Source organism: Aquarana catesbeiana, linkage group LG03, assembly GCF_042186555.1.
Source record: "Aquarana catesbeiana isolate 2022-GZ linkage group LG03, ASM4218655v1, whole genome shotgun sequence".
In the NCBI taxonomy this organism is placed as follows: Eukaryota; Metazoa; Chordata; class Amphibia; order Anura; family Ranidae; genus Aquarana; species Aquarana catesbeiana.
This window is the reverse complement of record NC_133326.1, coordinates 537991193-538014440: the sequence shown is the minus strand read 5'-3', so window position 1 is coordinate 538014440 and position 23248 is coordinate 537991193. Positions and strand designations below refer to the sequence as shown.

The window sequence follows — 23248 nt, the reverse complement described above, 5'->3', positions numbered from 1 at the left end:
TGTGCGATGCGAGAACCTTGCGAATCCAGTGAGGGTTCCGGCATCACACCAGAATCGCACACTGGTTCCCACTGAAATCTGCAAACCGCTGCGGGTGTCAATGTAAAGTTAACAACACCCCCAGATCGGTTCGCAGATCGCAGTGCAAACTGTAAAATGGTGTAGCAATCGGATCGCATAAGTGTGAACACCCATGCGATCCCATTCCGTGCGGACCACAAAAAGGGTCCTGCACCATTTTGGTGAGAATGCGATGCGATTTCAGCCATACAGTTTGTATGGCTGAAATCGCATCGCACAGACATCGCATGTGATCTGTACAGCAGTGCAGTGCGAATCACATGCGATGTCTGTCATCGCACTAGTGTGAACCGGGCCTCAAACTGTTGTCTGACAGCCCAGAGCCCTCTTTGGCTCCCAAAACTGCCCTGCCCTCTTCCTGTCTGATTGAAGCTGTGTAGGGGGTCACAAGTTGCTTAAATCAAGATGAATTCAGTTAGTTTGTATAACTGAGTTTAATGATACAACCCCCCCCAACAAGGTTTTTTTTTTTTTTTTTTTATGTATAACTGAATTTCAATATCTTAACTGAATTACACTATAGCAGGAATCGATTAATGCAGAGAATACATTTACAGAACACAGGGAGTTTTATATATTTATTATACTGTTATTATCTGACATCACAGACCTTTCCAGTTAATTATTATTTTTCATCCTCACCTCTTCATAATAAAATGGGGTAGCGCCGTCACACAGCTGCCCACAAACATGATCAAACATCCGATGGCGATCATTCTCGGCCGATGTAATTTTGCTCCAAAGTAGCTGACCAAAGTGATAACCAATAAATTGCCTAGCAATAAATAGAAGGAAAATAATCAGATCCACCTCAGCGCTGATCATACGAACCAAATCTCTTTATAAAGCGATGCAAGCTGTTTTTTAGACCCCATACACACTATTAGATTTTCTGCCGATTTTTGTCTTCAGATTTACCAAAACCATATGAGATCCAACCTTTATGCCGCGTACACACGATCAGACTTCTCATCGGAAAAAGATATGATTGCTTTTCCGACGGGATTCCGCTCAAGTTTGCCTTGCATACACACGGTCACGCAGGTTCGCTGAACTTACAACCGTCAAGAACGCGGTGACGTACAACACTTCGACGAGCCGAAAAAATGAAGTTCAATGCTTCCGAGTATGCGTGAATTGTTTCCGAGCATGCGTAGGAATTTTGCGTGTCGGAATTGCCACAGACGATCGCATTTTCGGATAGGAACTTTTTCCGACTGAAAAATTGAGAGCATGCTCTCAATCTTTTGCTGGCTAGAATTCGGCCAGCAAAAGTCCGATGGAGCAACACATGGTGCATTTTCCGACGAAAAACTCATCTGCCTTTGCGGGCCGAAATTCCAATTGTGTGTAAGCGGCATAAAGAGTTTCAATTTGTATGCAATCAGGCAGGCCCTTGCACTACATGGTTTTGGTAAATCTGAAGACAAAAATCTGCAGAAAATCTAATAGTGTGTATGGGGCCTTATTCTCTGCTATGTACTGGAATTAAGCGATACATTTTCCTCAGTTTGTGAAAACTGAAAAACCACATTAGATAGCAGATGAAGTGAAGAGTAAAAGTGGTAAAAAGTAAGGCAGGCCATACATGGTTGAATTTCGAAAGAATTTTCTTTTGAAAGTCAGAAAATTTATGCGCTTTGTGATCCGATGATGCCACCATTGATTTTCGAAATTCGGTCAACCAAGCCTTCAATTTCACCTCATGTTGCTGCAGAAAAGATTTTTTGTGGCTGGGAATCTTCTTTTCTTTCCGGGAATTTTCTTTTCTTGCATATGCGAATTTCTTTTTCGATTACATTTCTCGTACGATTCTCCCATCATTGATTAGAAAGTCGTTTTTTTTTTTTTAATTTTCAACATGTCTGATTACTCAAATTTGATTGCCGCACGAAAATCGGCTGTTGCTGCAGCCCACTAATGGTGCGAAACACGAACGAAAATTCTTTCGAAATTCGACCCATGTATGGCCTGCCTAAGACGCCAAACAATGTAACCAAAATTGATTATAATAATAATAATCATACATAAGTATATAATATTTAAGCCGGATTTGCGTTTTGCCAGTGGAGGACTGGATTATAAGAGAGCTTTCACACTGCTTAGGACTTTTGCCACACTTCTTGCCCTCTGGTAGCACTTCAAATAAACAGAATAGCCCTGAACATTACACTGACAGATGCTCGGTCAAAGCTATGTGCAGCACAGAGCTGTCACTTTGGTAGCAATTCTGCAGTGAGAGACGAACAGGATGGTAAGCAGGAGAAGATCAGTGAACTGCTTTTCATCAATCTCCTCTGTGACCAGAATACCTGCAAGGTTCCCACCTTCAAGCTGTCAGTGCGCTGAGCCAGCTCAGATACGGATCGTTGACTCTCTGTCTCTGATTTGTTTTAAATTGTCACACGGGAGACATCAGGGGTCTAATAGACCTCTGATATCTTAGTAAAGAATATCTGCCAGCTAAAAAAGAAAAACTATATATATATATATATATATATATATATATATATATATATATACACACAGTATCTCACAAAAATGAGTACACCCCTCACATTTTTGTAAATATTTTATTATATCTTTTGATGTGACAACACTGAGGAAATTACACTTTGTTGCAATGTAAAGTAGTGAGTGTAAAGCTTGTATAACAGTGTAAATTTGCTGTTTCCTCAAAATAAGTCAACACACAGCCATTAATGTCTAAACCGCTGGCAACAAAAGCAAGTACACCCCTAAGTGAAAATGTCCAAATTGGGCCCAAAGTGTCAATATTTTGTGTGGCCACCATTATTTTCTAGCACTCCCTTAATCCTCTTGGTTCACCAGAGCTTCACAGGTTGCCACTGGAGTCCTCTTCCACTCTTCCATGGCGACATCATGGAGCTGGTGGATGTTAGAGACCTTGCGCTCCTCCACCTTCCGTTTGAGGATTCCCCGCGGATGCTCAATAGGGTTTAGGGAGGGGATCATGCTCTGCTTCAGTATGTCACAGTACATGTTGGCATTCATGGTTCCCTCAATGAACTTGTAGTTCCCCAGTGCTGGCAGCACTCATGCACCCCCCGACAAGTACACTCCCACCACCGTGCTTGACTGTAGTCAAGACACACTTGTCTTTGTACTCCTCACCTGGTTGCCGCCACACACACTTGACACCATCTGAACCAAATAAGTTTATCTTGGTTTCATCAGACCACAGGATATGGTTCCAGTAATCCATGTCCTTAGTCTGCTTGTCTTTAGCAGACTGTTTGTGGGCTTTCTTGTGTATCATCTTTAGAAGAATCTGCCTTCTGGGACAACAGCCATGCAGACCAATTTGATGCAGTGTGTGGCGTATGCTCTGAGCACTGACAGGCTGACCCCCCACCCCTTAAACCTCTGCAGCAATGCTGGCAGCACTCATACGTCTATTTCCCAAAGGTAACCTCTGGATATGACGCTGAGCACGTGCACTCAGCTTCTTTGGTCGACTATGGCGAGGCCTGTTCTGAGTGGAACCTGTCCTGTTGTACCGCTGTATGGTCTTGGCCGCTGTGCAACAGCTTAGTTTCAGGTTCTTGGCAATCTTCTTATAGCCTAGGCCATCTTTATGTAGAGCAACAATTCTTTTCTTTTTAGATCCTCAGAGAGTTGTTTGCCATGAGGTGCGATATTGAACTTCCAGTGACCAGTATGAGAGAGTGAGAGCGATAATAGCAAATGTAACATACCTGCTCCCCATTCACACCTGAGACCTTGTAACACTAACGAGTCACATGACACCGGGAAGGGAAAATGGCTAATTGGGCCCAATTTTGACATTTTCACTTAGGGGTGTACTCACTTTTGTTGCCAGCAGTTTAGACATTAATGGCTGTGTGTTGAGTTATTTTGAGGGGACAGCAAATTTACACTGTTTTACAAGCTGTACACTCACTACTTTACATTGTAGCAAAGTGTCATTTCTTCAGTGTTGTCACATGAAAAGATATAATAAAATATTTACAAAAATGTGAGGGGTGTACTCACTTTTGTGAGATACTGTATATAATTATATATATATATATATATATATATATAAAATTAATCTTCCCTTGTACATTTTGGCCACCCTTAGACCCTATACACTCCTCTCCTGTATATACCACCCCATGTCATACCTTCAGCATTCCTTTCCTGTACATGTCGCCCACCCTCAGACCCTACACAATCATCTCCTGTATATACTATCACATGTAAGATGCTATACTCACTGCTCCAACATATACTTCCCACAATATCACAGTACGTAGTTAGTCTGGTTGAAATAAGACATAAGTCCATCCAGTCCAACCCACAGAAAAAAAAAATCCCCCTCCATACTCCTCTACTGGGCATACTGTGCACTGGCACATCCTCCGCACTCTTCTACTATGCCTATTTTGCCTCATGACAGACCCCTTGCACTCCTCTCCTGCTCATACTGACCTATGCCAGACCCTGAATAAAATCCCATTATGTACATACTGCCCACTGTCATACCCTCCGCACGCTCCTTCTTACTTCCAGCTCACTGTAATGCTCTGCCCTATTCTCTCTTGCATGTGCTGCACGCTCTCCAACCCTCAGCATGCCACTCCTGCAACCCACTGTAATGTCCCCCTTCATTCCCTCCTGCACATGCTACATGCTTTTAAACCCTCCACAAGCCCATATTGCATGCCACTCCTGCACATAATGTTGCTCATCAGACCCTTTACTCTCCTCTCCTGCACATATTGCCCACTGTAATACAATTTGCACTCCTCTCCTATACCCTCTGGGGTTGATTTATTAAAGGCAAATACACTGTGCACTATACACTCAGCAAGTGCAATTACTCCGAGCTTGGTAAATGAGGTAAGGCTTCACTTTGCAATGAATACACAATCACATGCAAGGCAAATTTTAAAAAAAATGCATTTTTGCTTGGACATGATTGGATGGTGGAAGTCAGCACAGCTTCTGCTAACTTACTAAGTTGTGGAGCAACTGCACTTGCAGAGTACAAATGCATTACTTTGCAAAGTGCACAGTCTATTTGCCTTTAGTAAACCCCCCCCCCCATAGTGTGAACACAGCCTCAAGGAGAATTAACCAAAAAAAAAAAAAGATTAGTTAAACCCACAAGTGTTTATTTTTTTACCACTACTATCCCTTTATACTGGCTTGTGAAATTTACAAATGCAGCAGTTTAGAAATTGGATGAAAGGTTTAGCACTGGAAAATGCTTTTTGAAAGCAAAATAGTGCATTTTATATATAACTATATAGAATAGACCAAAATGAGGGACACATGAGGAAGAAAGAGGAAGGAAGACATACTGCAACGTGCTTTAAGATGCTTTATAATATCCTAAACTCTGCCTGTTCTGATACTGCTACATTTTTCTACTAATAATTAGTAATGATAATAACAACAACAACACAACAAAACAGGTGAACATAAATGTGAAGGATATGTGTGTTTGCTTTAAGATGCTAGGAGTATGCACATAGCTAGGAGCTCTGGAGTTTGGCTAAAGACTATAGAATAATAAATTAGATTGCCAAGTCACTGGCCTGTTTTTTTTTACAGCTCAGCTTCTGATTGGCTGCCAGGAGTAGTGACATCAGTGTCACAACCCCAGTCACTCAGCAGCCTAAGCTGGCCATACACATGGCAATTTCATTCAGTTTTTAACTAAGGCTGGGTTCAAATATATGCAAATTGGATGCATTTTTAACTGCATCCAATTCACATAACATGTAAATCGGACCGGATGGAGCCGATTCACACATGTCTGGGGCGGCTGCGATCAAAGTTTCATGTTGGCTCAAGATTATTTGTATACTGTAATATATGAGTTTGGATATATTAAGAACTTAATAAGAACTTCATTAAAAAAGGAGATTAGTAAGAAAATAAATATAAATGGTAAAATCAAATGAGAGGAAAATAAAAATAGAAATTAAAAAAATCAAAGCGAAATAAAATGTGTAAAATATTAAGAGCAGCTAATATAGCTAAGAGTAAGGGAAATATAGAATTAAATCTACCGATGTAATCTATGCATCTAAAGAAGTTTTATAGACGAACCATGGGTTCCATTTTTTATCGAAAGTTTTCTCAGTATTGTTTATTGCGTGATAGATTTTAACATATTGTATATTATATCTATAACACATGTATGAAAGTCTATCCTTTTCAATGATTTATACATATATGTATATCATATGTAATTGACATCCTTTCATATGATTCATGTTTGTTAACAATATCTTTTCAATAAAAAGTTTGTAATCAAAAAAATTTAAAAAATTGCACCTGAATCACACCTGAACCATTGAACAAAACTGCACAGACATGTCTGAACCTACCATCTAAATCCAAATACACATTTCACGCTCGTGGACATCTTTTTCACAAATCTCTGGACCCTATCAGTGACCCAGGCCCATAGTTTTGTAACATATTATAACATTTACCAATATCAAAGCTGCCATCGATGACCCCGACCAGCTTGGAGGGGATATTGAAACGTCTCTCTATCTGGGTGATCATGCTGCGGGAATAGACAAGTGCCAAAGATTTGGTGATGTAGGCAAAGGACAAGGAGATGAGAAAAACCTGGAAGCACAGAGGAAGACACCATGATAAATCTCATGAGAGCAAGTAGTAATGAGGGGTAATAAAGGAGAACTAGTCTCTGAGGTCTGACACTCATCTCTTTATGTAGCCGAAATGCTGGCACTTGTAGTTCTGCAGCACCAGGAAAAGCCGAACCTTAGATAAATGACTTCCTAATCGCTGACACAGAATGAAATGTGCTGAGAAAACAACAATTTGGCTGTCACTGTGTCATTTGTGCAGCCATACTTCAGGTCACAGAACGGCGCTGCAATTATACTGCAATTGGATCTTATTGCCCTAATTATATAATTACAACATGTATATGGCACATAATCAGTAATCATGACTCAAGAATTCTTTCCACGTGACCTCATTCACTGCCTCTGGATCTACAGTATATCACTTAGACCCCTTTCACACTGAGGTGCTTTTCAGGTGCTTTCACGCTAAAAAAAAGCGCCTGAAAAGCTCACGAAAACCTATTTCCATTAAATTCAATGAATGCTTTCACATTGGGGCAGTGGGCTGGAAGGGCAATGAAAAAAAATGCCCCTCTCCATTGAAATGAATGGAAAGCTCTTCAAAAGCACCTGAAAAGCTCTTCAAAAGTGCTCAGTGTTTTACTGGCAGTTTAGAAGCCCCTCGGTGTGAAGGGGGCCTTATACTCAGTGGGAAGAAAAATGGAAACCCCCTCCATTTAACAGGAATTGTCTTACATTTTCCACTGAAGTGACATAAACAGAACCAACGGCAGCAGCAGAAAACGGGCTTAAAGCTATAGTAAACCCACAGATTTTAAATTTTTTTTTTAAACCTGTAAGGCAAAAGGCATAATGAGCTAGTATGCACCGCATACTAGCTCATTATGAAATACTTACCTTAGAATGAGGCGTCGGCAGGTGATCTCGGTCCACGCCAAGGGAGCGGACATTTTGCCTCGGCGTGGTCTTCTGGGTATCACGGCTCCGGCGCTGTGAGCGGGAGGCTTCTTTCCGGCAAGGTGTAGCGTCTCCCGGACCTTTCAGCCGGGAAACTCAGAGCGCATGTGCCGCTGAAGTCAGCGGCTGCATGCAAGGGGAATATCTCCTAAAACCGTACAGGTTCTGCAGATATTCTTTTTACCTACAGGTAAGCCTTATTATAGGCTTACCTGTAGGTCAAAGTGAAAAAAAAGGGTATACAACCGCTTGTTCTTTAAAGAACAGGCTGAGAACGGGTTTAAAGTGTCTTTTAATAGACTTAAAATAGGGTTGTCATCAGATACTGTATATGATTTCAGGTTAGCTTCATTCATGATAAAGCCATCGATACACTGTTTGAAATTAGGCCTTTTTGGCAGGGAACAAACAAATTTTGATCAGTATGTGGCTGTCCCTGCTCAACTGAAGTTGATAATTTAATTGAATGAACAAGTTGGAAAACTCTTCCCGATCAGCGGCTGCAGCTAATGATCAGTGTATTCAAACAGAAGTGGGAGCCATGGTCAGAATACAATGTCCCAGCGGGGGGGGGGGGGGGGAATTCCTTCAGTCCATTGACTCAACTAAATTAAACTAATAGTATATTGCCAGCTTAAAGGAGAATGGTCAGCAGGCTTTAATACATCCCCAGTATAGGGTTTAAGGCTCATCCTCTGGGTTAATAACTTATTAACTTATTAGGTACATCCTATTTGCTTATAAAGTGCATTTCATGTATTGTCTCTCTAGTGCCCAGCATCACTAACTGACCTCATTTGTGAGTCGACCCAAAGGGATTGTGAGATTAGTAGTCTCTCATAATGGCAATTGCTCTGTATGATTATGCACCTGGACTTCATATCCCAGGGACCTCTGCTATCATCAGGAGAATGCTGGGAAGAGCACAAAAGAGATCAGAGACGCGCGCAACGCTCTCTTCCTCCTGGGCTTGGCGTGTGACGGACCCCTCTGTTCCAAGAGGGTGAGGGCACGGCCTACCACATGGTGCTGATCATCAGACATCATTCCAGTATCACCCTGATAATCTGACAACCCGTGCTTGTGCTGTTCATCGGATGATCATCGCGAGCGGAACCTACACAGTGGCCCTGTGTAGTGTTGTTGGTGCGGACAGAGAGATAGCTTGATTTACATTAAGCAGGCAGGTTATTCAGTTTGTGGCAGTGTATTTGATATATACAGTATCTCACAAAAATGAGTACAACCCTCACATTTTTGTAAATATTTTATTATATCTTTTCATGTGAAAACACTGAAGAAATAACACTTTGCTACAATGTAAAGTAGTGAGTGTACAGCTTGTATAACAGTGTAAATTTTCTGTCTCCTCAAAATAACTCAACACACAGCCATTAATGTCTAAACCTCTGGCAACAAAAGTGAGTACACCCCTAAGTGAAAATGTCCAAATTAGGCACAAAGTGTCAATATTTTATGTGGCCACCATTATTTTCCAGCACTGCTTTAACCTTCTTGGGCATGAAGTTCACCAGAGCTTCACAGGTTGCCACTGGGGTCCTCTTCCACTCCTCCATGACAACATCACAGAGATAGTGGATGTTAGAGACCTTGCGCTCCTCCACCTTTCCGTTTGAGAATACCCCACAGATGCTCAATAGAGTTTAGGTCTGGAGACATGCTTGGCCAGTCCATCACCTTTACCCTCAGCTTCTTTAGCAAGGCAGTGGTCGTCTTTGTGTGTTTGAGGTTGTTATGTTGGAATACTGCCCTGCAGCCCTGTCCCTGAAGGGAGGGGATCATGCTCGGCATCAGTATATCACAGTACATGTTGGCATTCATGGTTCCCTCAATGAACTGTAGCTCCCCAGTGCCGGCTGCACTCATGCAGCCCCAGACCATGACACTCCCACCACCATGCCTGACTGTAAGCAATACACATTTGTCTTTGTACGTCTCACCTGGTTGTTGCCACACACACTTGACACCATCTGAACCAAATAGGTTTATCTTGGTCTCATCAGACCACAGGACATGGTTCCAGTAATCCATGTCCTTAGTCTGCTTGTCTTTAGCAAACTGTTGCGGGCTTTCTTGTGCATCATCTTTAGAAGAGGCTTCCTTCTAGAACAACAGCCATGCAGACCAATTTGATGCAGTGTGCGGTATATGGTCTGTGCACTGACAGGTTGACCCCCACCCCTTAAACCTCTGCAGCAATGCTGGCACCTCTCATACTTCTATTTCTCAAAGACAACCTCTGGATATGACGCTGAGCACGTGCACTCAACTTCTTTGGTCGACCATGGCGAGGCCTGTTCTGAGTGGAACCTGTCCTGTTAAACCGCTGAATGGTCTTGGCCACCATGCTGCAGCTCAGTTTCAGGGTCTTGGCAATCTTCTTATAGCCTAGGTCATCTTTATGTAGAGCAACAATTGTTTTTTTCAGGTCCTCAGAGTTCTTTGCCATGAGGTGCCATGTTGAACTTCCAGTGACCAGTATGAGAGAGTGAGAGCGATAACACCAAATTTAACACATCTGCTCCCCATTCACACCTGAGACCTTGTAACACTAACGAGTCACATGACACTGGGAAGGGAAATTGGCTAATTGGGCCCAATTTTGACATTTTCAATTAGGGGTGTACTCACTTTTGTTGCCAGCTGTTTAGACATTAATGGCTGTGTGTTGAGTTATTTTGAGGGGACAGCAAATTTACACTGTTATACAAGCTGTACATTCACTACTTTACATTGTAGCAAAGTGTAATTTCCTCAGTGTTGTCACATGAAAAGATATAATAAAATATTTACAAAGCTGTGAGGGGGTGTGCTCACGTTTGTGAGATACTGTATATACAGTCAGTCTAGTATATATATATATATATATATATATATATATATATATATATATATATATATATATATATGTATATATATAAATATATATATACGCTCTGCATTTAGCATAGACTATAAATTCAGTGTTTACTCTTTATTCAGTCAGTACAGACAGTGTGTTAATGTATGTATATGTATATATATATATATATATATATATATATATATATATATATATATATATATATATATATATATATATATATATGTATGTATATATATATGTATATATATATATATATATATATATATATATATATATATATATATATATATATATATATATATATATATATATATGTGTATATATATATATATATATATATATATATATATATATATGTATATATATATATATATATATATATGTATATATATATATGTATATATATATATATATATATATATATATATGTATATATATACACAAGACTGTATTCAGACACCCTTACATTTTTCACTCTTTGTTATAATGCAGTCATTTGCTAAAATCATTTAAGTTCATTTTTTTTCCTCATTACCACCCCATATTGACAGAAAAACACAGAATTGTTGACAATTTTGCAGATTTGTTAATAAAGAAAAACCAAAATATCACATGGTCCTAAGTATTCAGACCCTTTGTTGTGACACTTATATATTTAACTCAGGTGCTGTCCATTTCTTCTGATCATCCTTGAGATGGTTCTACACCTTCCAACTGTGTTTAATTATACTGATTGGACTTGATTAGGAAAGCCACACACCTGTCTATATAAGACCTTACAGCTCACAGTGCATGTCAGAGCAAATGAGAATCATGAGGTCAAAGGAACTGCCTGAAAAGCTCAGAGACAGAATTGTGGCAAGGCACAGATCTGGCCAAGGTTACAAAAACATTTCTGCTGCACTTAAGGTTCCTAAGAACACAGTGGCCTCCATAATCCTTAAATGGAAGACGTTTGGGACGACCAGAACCCTTCCTAGAGCTGGCCGTCCGGCCAAACTGAGCTATCGGGGGAGAATAGCCATGGTGAGAGAGGTAAAGAAGAACCCAAAGATCACTGTGGCTGAGCTCCAGAGATGCAGTCGGAAGATGGGAGAAAGTTGTAGAAAGTCAACCATCACTGCAGCCCTCCACCAGTTGGGGCTTTATGGCAGAGTGGCCCGACGGAAGCCTCTCCTCAGTGCAAGACACATGAAAGCTCGCATGGAGTTTGCTAAAAAACACCTGAAGGACTTCAAGATGGTGAGAAATAAGATTCTTTTCTGATGAGACCAAGATAGAACTTTTTGGCCTTAATTCTAAGCGGTAGGTATGGAGAAAACCAGGCACTGCTCATCGCCTGTCCAATACAGTGAAGCATGGTGGTAGCAGCATGATGCTGTGGGGGTGTTTTTCAGCTGCAGGGACAGGACGACTGGTTGCAATCGAGGGAAAGATGAATGCGGCCAAGTACAGGGATATCCTGGATGAAAACCTTCTCCAGACCTCAGACTGGGCCGAAGGTTTACCTTCCAACAAGACAATGACCCTAAGCACACAGCTAAAATAACAAAGGAGTGGCTTCACAACAACTCAGTGACTGTTCTTGTATGGCCCAGCCAGAGCCCTGACTTAAACCCAATTGAGCATCTCTGGAGAGACCTAAAAATGGCTGTCCACCAACGTTTACCATCCAACCTGACAGAACTGGAGAGGATCTGCAAGGAGGAATGGCAGAGGATCCCTAAATCCAGGTGTGAAAAACTTGTTGCATCTTTCCCAAAAAGACTCATGGCTGTATTAGATCAAAAGGGTGCTTCTACTAAATACTGAGCAAAGGGCCTGAATACTTAGGACCATGTGATATTTCAGTTTTTCTTTTTTAATAAATCTGCAAAAATGTCAACAATTCTGTGTTTTTCTGTCAATATGGGGTGCTGTGTGTACATTATTGAGGAAAAAAAATGATCTTAAATGATTTTAGCAAATGGCTGCAATAAAACAAAGAGTGAAAAATGTAAGGGGGTCTAAATACTTTCTGTCCCCACTATATATATATATATATATATATATATATATATATATATATATATAAAAAATATATACTCTGCATCCAGTGTAGCCTATATCTACAGTGCATTCCATGGTGTACTGTTTCTAATACACTTCAGGCAGTGTACACAATATCTAATACAGTATGTACAGTGTCTACTACACTTCTGGTGGTTTAAACAGTACACAATACAGTGCAGCCGTAGTACAGTTTTTACTACTTTTCTGGTGGTGTACACAATATCTAATACAGTGTGTACAGTTTCTACTACACTTCTGGTGGTGTACACAGTATAAAATACAGTACAGCCATAGTACAGTTGCTAATACAGTGCAGGCGGTGTACATAGTATCTAATACAGTGTGTACAGTTTCTACTACACTTCTGGTGGTGTACACAGTATCTAATACAGTGTAGTATGGTGTTGCAAAACAAAATATACATCATGTCTGGAAGGCCACCAAGGAGAGGCGGACGCTCACAGGCCACTAAAAGAGGGCAAGCAGCCTCTGTGTCTACAATCAACAGTGGTGGTCGTGGACATGGTGCATCCTCTGCAGGTGGCCGTGGGGCACGCTTGTCCTTTTTTTCTGCTGCTGGCGGTGTTATTGAGCCAGAACATGCAGAAGAGTTGGTGGAGTGGATAACAAAGCCGACCTTATCCTCCTCATCCTTTGTCACCCAAGCTCAGAGTAGTTTGCCTTACAATGCAGCTGCCAAAGTGGCCTATTCCACCTGCTCCTTGTCCACAGTCACTCCTTCTGTAGCCCCACCATCATGCACGGAGGAGTCCCCAGAACTATTCGACTACAGTGTCGGGTACATGCTGCTGGAGGATGCGCAGCAATTTGAAGGCTCAGATGTTGGTTCCTAGGTTGAGGAAAGGAGTAACGTGAGCCTAGAGAGAGGGGGTGCCCAAGAAGGACAAGAAACTGGCAGTGATGTTCCCCCAGCTGCAGCATACTGCCAAGTTTGCTCCAGTGACGAGGAGGTAGGGGATGATGAGGTCACTGACTCTACTTGGGTGCCTGAGAGAAGAGAGGGAGAGGAGGAGGAGGCTCAACTCCAACGAGGCAGGATGTCCTCTAGGGGGCAGCTTAAGGGCAGCCACCCTATTGCATCACACCGCAGAGCTCCGCAGGTGCAGGGCGCTGCTGACTCCCTGCTGACTTTTAAAAGTTCCTTGGTGTGGGCCTTTCTTGACACGTGTGCAGCAGATCGCACCGTTGCTGTTTGAAACCTATCCTTGCAACCTGTCTGAAACGGATCAAGCGTGGCCAGAATAGCAGCCACTTGGGCACAACATGCTTGACCAGACATATGACGACCTGCCATGCAGTCCATTGGCAACAGCACTTGAAAGACCTACATCAAAGAAAAAAGCAGACTTCTCCTTGCTCCTCATCTGGGATCTCCAATCCCACTATACCTCCAGTCCTCTCAAAAACCTGCACTGAGAGGAATGAAGATATAGCAATAGGTGTCCCAAGTACTTGCAGCCAGTCTGCTAGCAGTACACCACCATCTATATGGTGGTGTATATATATATATATATATATATATATATATATATATATATATATATATATATATATATATATATATATATATATATATATATAAATATATATATACTGTACATTACTGTACATATTTGTTTACCAACTGTATACTCTATTTGCTTCTGTTTTAAATATTTGTTTGAGGGGCTGTTGCCATTTCCATTTTTCTGGTTGCTGCACATACAGTATATACTGTACAGTATATTGTCACAATAAATATCCTCTCTTCAGCCCGGTTGTGTCAGAGAGCTTGGTACTACTTACAGGGCCATGGGCTCTGGGAACAGGGAACCCGAGAAAATAGCGACTCCTTCAAGGGTAAGAATGTACAGTGTTTAGCCAATACTTATAGGTGGCACCTCTCCTGTCTATACTAAACAAATCCATTCCACTGGAATAACTAAAATAACATCATCCAAATCCATCTACCTTGCCATGCTGGTAGACTTGAGGTGTGTTGCAGTGTTTTTGGGATGATCTCTAAAGCAGCAGCCATAGACCAGAGAATCAGCCGCAACATGCTCATATTTTGCATTCGGCTTTTTGAAGTTGGAACCCTGACAGAATCCTGACCTTGTTGTTTGCTGGCTGTTAGTAGGTCCAGTGTGACCCAGCCTGAAGGGGGATTCGGGGTTACACCTAAGATTGCCAATTTTTCTGCAAGCCAAACCCGAACACTTAACGGCGCACAGTTTTTTTTTTAGCATACACTATAGGATTGTAACAGACCTGGGACACCAGTGGACACTCCAAAGAGAATAGTAATATGGCTTGTATAGTGCCCCCTCACACTCCTGTCAGGCCCTGATCCGAGCCACATTCCTGTATGAATAGTGTGTACGGGTTTCAGGCGGGCTGAAACCCGGACACATGATTTAAAACCCAGACTGTCCAGGAGAATCCTGGACAGTTGGCAACCCTAGTTACACCCCAATTTGATTGTTCTGTCGGCACTCCTTATATTTTCTATTGATGGGAATGTCAGGGCATGTCAACACATGACAAAACTCATGTTCAAATTTAAAAAATGCACACATAAAGATGAATATTCAGCCAAAGCAATTACAGTATATTTTCTGCTATTATCATCTCATATGTATATCTGGGGAGTTTTGTAAATGAATGAGCCTGAGAATAGGGGTGGGATGGGTGGTGGAGGACCTGTCTATACTCATGTCATATGTCACCTGCCCAGCAGGCACCCACACTGAGAAGGAGGCCTGTGTTCAGCAGACACCCCCTCCCTCTTCTAGGCTGCCACTGGAGGGAGGAGAGGGAAGAATCCTCCATCTAGCAGCTATAAAGGCCCTCGCTTTTTCTGACAGGAGTGATGCTGCTGTCACTTCTGTCAATCAGAGGGCAGGTGGAGAATGAAGCCTGGAGATCCTGTAGCCTAAGGAAAATCCAATATCTCTGGGAAAAGCAGGCAAGTTCCTAGACATGCTTATATGCCCCATAAATGTGACAGTGCTAAGCAATAGTCAGTATTTACTATTTGATAGTACTGGATTTGGGATTTACATATCTGATCAGAGATTCCATGATGACAAAAAGGACCAGGTGGCAGAGATCAGGAAGACTTCAGACTCTGTAGGTGCAGCAATAGAAAATGAACATTCAATAATGAGTAAGGATACAGATTGCTATGTAGCAGTGTCATAATTCTCAGTTCTGTTTGTGGTAACCTACCTTCAGTTTGGACAGGTGACATTTTCGCTGTGTCGGGGGAGTTGAAGATTGTGTCATGTTAAATTTTTAGTTTGTTTCAAAAACGTATTTTCTGCAAGAAAACAAATGACAGCAGGAGGTGACAAAAAAACAATCAACTGTAATGGGAGCCTGCCTGTCAAAGTATAGCACACACCCTTTCAGGGCCAGTGCAAGGATTTTTGTCGGCATTTTGCCGCCCCATCCTTCTCCTGCCACTCCACCCCCCCCCCCCCCCCCCCGGTCTTCCCACCACCCCCTCCACAACAGCAGTCCTGGAGTCTTTTTTTACATTTTTTTTATGTGTCTCCTTATATACTTAAAACATTTTTGGTTTAATTTTTGTTTATTTTTACATAACTTTTATTGCTATTACATAGGGGACCAATAGCCCCCTATGTGATAGCATATTGGTGACAGGTTCTCTTTATAAAGACACCTAGGGTCTATTAGACCCTGGATGTCTCCTTTCTGATCCACTGCAGCTGATGGAACACAGACTGTGTTCCATCAGCTGCTTCCCCCAGCACTGATCCTGGAGAATGACAGCTCCGGTCCAGGCTCCGGTTCACGTCACACTTCCTGGTCTGTGTACAGGAAGGAGGCTGAGCAAACAGAAATCTGCTGAGCTCCCGCCTTCCCAGTGACAACCGACCATGACAGCACCAAGCCTGCAAGTGGCGTAGTGGAGCCCGGTGAACATGGCAGGGGGTCGCACGGGTGGGCAGCACATTGTACCATTGGAAGAAGTGATAGGGGTCTCAACTTTACACTTGTATCACTTCCACATGAACGCCAACAGTCAGCTTTACTAAAGTACACACACTCACATGGGAGTGTGCAAAAATACATGTCTACAGCACTCTAAAAACCTGAATCCTCAGCAAGCGGCTGGGAATTTAGATTTTAACCCCCCACTCTCAATCCTGGTGCCCTAAGGCAGCTGCTTAAGCCGCCTTATGGTAGTGCCAGCCCTGCACCCTTCTGTCAGTTTCAAAATGGCAAAAGATCCTGCTGCCTTTCAAGGGTTAGAATAGGTGTCCCAGAGGCGACATATTGCCTTTGATCCACCTGTCATATGCCCCTGAAATGTAAACCACCAGTGGATCACCCTATCCCCTTACAATCTTTTTCAGAAAAAAATGATTAGTGCCAAAATATAAAGCATTATTATTAGTGCAAGTTGGAAGTACATGTTTATGCAGAGTTTAAATTTCTGTCTTACACAAAAGGTTAACAGCCGCAAGAATCAGTGTGTACACGGTGTAGGGACAGCAGGATATGCTAGTACTTCACCACTGAACAGTCATTACAACAAGACACTTGTAGCAATAGGGTTGATTTACTAAAAATGCATGGTAGCCAATCAGCTTCTAACTTCAGCTTATTCAATTAAGCTTTGACAAAATAAACTAGAAGCTGATTGGTTTCTATGCAGAGCTGCACCAGATTTTGTACTGTCCAGTTTTAGTAAATCAACCCCACGGACTCTAGTCCTTATTGTTTAAAGAGTAAATTCACCTTTCACAAATATGAAAAGGTGAGCTAACTCCAAATATGCTGGCCGACCCTCCAGATCCTGCTGCACCGAGTGACTCTAATGCTCATGCTGCTGGTGTAGTGGTCCATACACCACACACCACAAAACACACCCTTGGATTGAGTACCCATCATAATGCTTGCAATTAGACATGTGCACTGCAGAAAAAAATTTCCTTTCATTCGTTTTTCTTTTTTTATTGAGTCATTCATTATGATCGCAATTCGTAATTTCAAAAATTTGTAAATTCGTAAATTCATAAATTCGAAAATCCCAAAATAAGAAAGAAAATCCAAAAATTCGAAAGAATAACTAACTAACTAATAATAACTAACTATTATATTATAGGTATTGGAATTTCCTTTCAAATTTGGCTGTTAGTGAATGTAACAAATACAAATTTATCCAAAGTTATGAATTATCCGAAATAACGAATGCCGCATCTAAACAAATGGAACTGAACAAATTAATAATAAATAATAATAATAATAATAAGTTTTTGTTATTATTATTGTTATTTATTATTATTAATGCGTGCCGTTTCATTTGTTTAGATACGGCACTTGTTATTTCGAACAATACGCAACTTCGGATAAATATGTACTTGTTACGTTCACTAACAGCCAGTGTTAATTTCGTCAACGAAAAAGTTTTCATCATAATTTTCATCAGTGCCTTTTTTACAGTGACGAAAACAAAAACTAAAAGTACAGCACATTATAGTCGACTGACGAAAACAATGGTGAAAATCAAATCCGTTTTAGTTAAGGAACGAAAACGTGACGTTAATGGCAAGGAGGGACGTTTACCCTCATGAACTACTTACAGTACGTTATATGCCGATATCTGTTTTTTACCAACAGGGGACGGGGATCGGGTGGTCTGCCCCGGGGTGCCACACTTTGGGGGGTGGTCAAGTCGGCCGCCTTGCCATTCCTGGCCCTTGGACAGCACTGCCAGCAAAGTCTAAATTTAGGAAAAAATCACTGCCAGCCCCTTCTCCTACACCACTCCTCCTCCTGTGTCACACTCATTGTAAGCTGAAGCTTCTAAATACCTCAATAGCTTCATTCTCGTTGGCCACTCTCCTCCTCCTGCTCCTCCTTCTTCTCCGAGTGTTGCTTTAGATTGGAGGAGGAGAGTGGTTACATGACTATCCATGAAATGTCAGAGGAGAGCAGTCATGTGACCGGGTCCATTCAAGAACAAAGCTTTTGAGGTATATTTAGAGACTTTGATTTACAATGAGAGTGACACAGGGGTAGCTGTGTATGAGAAAGGGCTGGCAGTGATTTATTCTTAATTTTAGAGTATGCTGGCAGTGCTGTCCCAGGAGACTAGGGGTCTTCTGGGAATGCAGGGGGCTGTGTATTGTGCAGATAGTGGGGGGCTGTGTGCTGTGTACTGTGGGGGGCTATGTATTGTGCAGAGGGTGGGGGGCTGTGTATTGTGCAGAGGGTGGGGGGTTGTATATTGTGCAGAAGGTGGGGGGGCTGTGTATTGTGCAGAGGGTAGAGGGCTGTGTACTGTGCACATTCGATTTTAGTTGATTAAAATTATTTTAGTCGGCTAAAATGTACTGGAGTCCTAAGACTATTGCCCCGTACACACGGTTGGATTTTCTGATGGAAAATGTCCGATCGGAGCGTGTTGTCGGAAATTCCGACCGTGTGTGGGCTCCATCGGACATTTTCCATTGGATTTTCCCGACACACAAAGTTTGAGAGCAGGCTATAAAATTTTCCGACAACAAAATCCGTTGTCGGAAATTCCGATCGTGTGTACACAAATCCGACGCACAAAGTGCCACGCATGCTCAGAATAAATAAAGAGATGAAAGCTATTGGCTACTGCCCCGTTTATAGTCCCGACGTACGTGTTTTACGTCACCGCGTTCAGAATGATTGGATTTTCCGACAACTTTGTGTGACCGTGTGTATGCAAGACAAGTTTGAGCCAACATCCGTCGGAAAAAATCCTAGGATTTTGTTGTCGGAATGTCCGATCAATGTCCGACCGTGTGTACGGGGCATAAGACTAAAACTAAATCGAAATTTGCTGCCAAAATTAACACTGCTAACAGCCATTTTGAAAGGGAATTCCAATACCTATAATTTAATAGTTAGTAATAGTTAAGTTATTATTAGTTAGTTATTATTTCAGATTTTCTAATTTTTCGGGTTTTCAGATTTTTTGAATTTCGAATTTCCGGATCTTTGAATTTAGGGATTTTCGAATATTCGAATTTACAAATATTCTGAAAAATTCGTTAAAGCGGTTTTCGTTAATTCTGATTTTTTAGAATTAACCAAATTAGTCAAAATTCATTAAAAAGCTAATTCGGAACGAAACTAATTGCACATGTCTACATGCAATGGCAAGCAGTCATTGGTGAGTGCAGCCATGTGACTGTGCTTACCAATGAGAAGCACATCTGAGGCTTCTTCTTCTGGTAAAGTGTCCCAGAGGAAAGAAGTGCTTCTCGATGGTCAGTGCATTCACATAGTCACACTGACCAATGAGAGCGTCCGATGGATACTCACTCCAGTGCTGTGATTTACAGTGTACGGGCAGCATTGTTGTCAGGAAAGGGCACCACGGCTCCTATGTGCAGAGGGATGGCTAGGATTTTTGGAGTCAGGATATTCAGAGTAATTTTTCTTGAAAAAACTAACTTACCCTTAAATCCTTGTTAGTTTTTTTGTCATTTGCTATCTAGCTATGCACCTTGAGATAACCAAGGTTAGGTTCACACTTGAGCTTCTTCAAGCAATGCTGCGCTATGATAGATTTCTTCTTGTTTGTGCTTCAAGAACACAAATGACTCTTTAAAAATAAAAAAGGAAAACACTATTTATTTTTAACATAATACAAATAATCAAAATTCAATTTTTAGTCCATAATAACAGGGATGGAAACACTGCAACATAACAAAGAAGTTACACAGTGACATGAAAACCTGAAAACAGCCGAAAAATGGAGGAAGAAAAGTGAACGTATAGAGTCTGCCAAGAGTTAGAACAGCATATTAACTATTTTGCACCAGTAAAGTAGATGTAAACCCAATCACTAAAATCTCATAGACACTTTAACATGTTAATGAAATTCTAAAATAATTTTCAATCTTTTTGAATCTGCATCTTTCATTAAAATAATGCTAGGTGATCCTGTAATGAAGGTCCTTGTCCAGGCACTTCTTGTTAGGGTAACAACACGCTGGTCCTGTCTCCTGATTGTGCTTCTATATTGTCCCCCTGTAAACCCTGGCTTTCAAATGAGATTGCAAGTGGCTGTTTTAACGCTCATTACACAGGCATGGTCCACTGTTGAACAATATTAACATAGCAGTATGAAAAGAACAATAATTTACGAACAATTGTTGATTTATAAAGGCTATAACAAAACATGTTTTGGAAATAAGTTATGTAACTTTTTTTAAAAGGAATCAGTCAAAAAATGAAATAATTGTCTGAGAAGCATCAGCTGGAAGCTGCAATCCTCCCAGGACTTGGGGGATAACAGCTTCCAGCTGAGTCTTCTCACATAGGTTGCACTGGCCTTAGGTGGGGGCATCTGAGGACAATCCTTGATGGCTGTGAAGAAGTCAGCTCTCATTACATTCAGCAGGTGACACAATAGTTATCCTTTGTGGTCCTGTTCACAGCTCAATGTGCATCACTTGGTGACACAACAGGTATACACGACATTGCTATAGAATGAATATCTTAACATTAAAAATCCGCAACTTTTTCCAATTTATAAAACACAAAAATAAAAACAGATAAGCTGAATGCAGCAGCTACTTACAACCTTGGATCTGCCGGACACGTGAGATTGGCAGTAGAGATCTGCAATGGACTTTGACTCAGCTTTTGATAATTAACTTGGAAAAGCTGCTGGAAATTAAGCTTCGTAGGTTATATTTTCTGTGGCAACCTAAAACTGCACAAGAGTCTGATTGTATTACATAACAGTGAGATTTTCCTGATAGGCGGCTGTGCCTGGCAACCTCGGGATTAAAATTCCAATTTACTGGACGTGTAATGGCAGAAAGCTCACCTGTTATGTCACACTTTGGTCTGGAAGTTCTGGACCTTTTTTCTGTTTAGAGGCACTTTTCTTCTTTGTACACCAAAGCATTGCATAGATGATATTTCCAAGACTTGAAGTTATTTATCATTTTAATGATCGCATAATACCCTGAAATCTGTACTGTGACTATAACTTATTCCTCCTGTATTGAATTGTATTGTAACTGTACTGCCCACCCTCATGTAAAGCGCTGCGCAAACTGTTGGCACTATATAAATCCTGTATAATAATAATAATAACTATCGGACAACTGCTCAAATCGAAATAGCTTGAATATATACAGCTTATATCACATATGGTGCTTAAGGGGCGTGATCACCCCTTGGATTCTTGGTTTGCACATATTGCAATACATGTTCAAGTTGACTAGTAAGGGCAAAATGATCCTTCTCTGGCCACTTCCTAGTCTACTGTGCAAATGCCAAATACTTGCTTATAGCATACCTTAATGGACATAAAGTGCCCATATGGAGAAGAGGGGAGTCACAGACTCAGGTTTGGTCAATGACCTGCACTATGCATTAGAAATGAAGGGATGTCTGTGGTCTCCTATCTGTGTATGTCTGCCCCTTATTGGCCTAGACCTAGGGTTGCCATCTGTCCAGGATTCACCGGGACAGTCTGGGTTTTGAATCACATGTCCGGGTTTCAGTCTGCCTGAAACCCAGACACATTATTCAGACCGGGCTGTGGCTCCCTAATTAACTGAGATAGTCACAAACAAATCTGTTGCCATCCAGGGGCAGTGGGCGGCTGTCTGGGGGCAGATTCGGCATCACTGGGGGGCAGGGTGATGATGTCAGCAAGAACAGTTTTGTTCACACCCACTGTTCACTGCAGTGCGCATAGTTACTACTCTCCTTGTGGCACCTAAAGGTCTCCCAGGTCTTTTATAATCCTATAATGTATACTACGAATAAAAAAATTAAAAATTGGCTAGCCTGTTCAGGTTTATTTTGAAGAAAAGGTAGAAACCCTACCTAGGCCTCAGACTTTGGCCTTGTGTCTCAAGCACATGGGTGTCCTTTCTAGGCAGTAGTCGCAGGAAGATGAACCATTGAGCACACACTTTCTCCTAGGCAGGAGGAGCAAGATTCATCAGGGAGGGGAGGGGAGAGGCTTCACCAGGTTACAGCCAAATGTTTATTGCCTTTCCCAGCCTGCACCACTGGCAATAAACCTATTGGTGGTTGGCTAGGGGGACGCAAATATTCATAACCCAGCATTATTGGATCCTCTTGCACTATTGCAAGGGACACACCCCAGTAGCAGGCAGAAGCAAGCGATAATACTGGGCTTAAGTATGACCAAGTGAATACAGAACTATCAAATCAGCTTAGGCTGATTACAACCAAACAAAGCTAGGTTTAAGGAGTCTGTTTATGGCAGGGTGGCCACATACAACATTAAATGGAGATCTCATGTGATGATAGGGAGGTGAGAAGAACCCCAGACTGTGGGGAGAATGAGGAAATCATGCTTAACATCCTAATTTTCCCCAAAATTCAAAAAGTTGTAACCAGAAGGTAGGACTAAAATGTCCTGTTTGTGCTTAAGCAGTCATAGATCCAGCACATTTAACAAGTTTAGAAGAAATGCAACGTTAACCCCAAAGCAGGCCATAGTTGGATTGAAGATTGGCCAGTTCAGCAGGGACCGGCCTAGGTTTTGATCCATCTATGTACGTTCCTGCTTAAGAGAAGTCAGTCTACTGTTCAGCTTTGGGAATGTTGTAAAACACTCATTTGATTAACGCCTGCAGCCAAACAGCTGCAGCGCTGATCGAGTGTA

At 41.5% G+C, this 23248-nt stretch overlaps 1 protein-coding gene across 7 annotated transcripts in view; it reads right to left on the bottom strand.

The window, feature by feature from the left end:
• LOC141132689 (solute carrier organic anion transporter family member 1A2-like) overlaps positions 1–21315 on the bottom strand; it is a 52434-nt gene extending 31119 nt beyond the window's left edge. For 2 of the 7 annotated variants that reach the window (XR_012242954.1, XM_073621409.1), the window contains exons 1-5: positions 21173–21311; positions 20045–20191; positions 15808–15898; positions 6555–6696; positions 724–856 (exon numbers count right to left, since the gene is read on the bottom strand). Coding sequence is in view for 6 of the 7 variants with exons in the window: in XM_073621409.1 (XP_073477510.1) it covers positions 724–856; positions 6555–6696; positions 15808–15864 (332 nt within the window). In the remaining variant the exon portion in view is untranslated. Of the gene's footprint in view, positions 1–723; positions 857–6554; positions 6697–15639; positions 15707–15807; positions 15899–20044; positions 20192–21172 lie in introns of those variants that run through there. The other 5 variants (XM_073621412.1, XM_073621410.1, XM_073621411.1 and 2 more) reach the window with 5 other exon arrangements.
• Positions 21316–23248: the final 1933 nt, after the last annotated feature.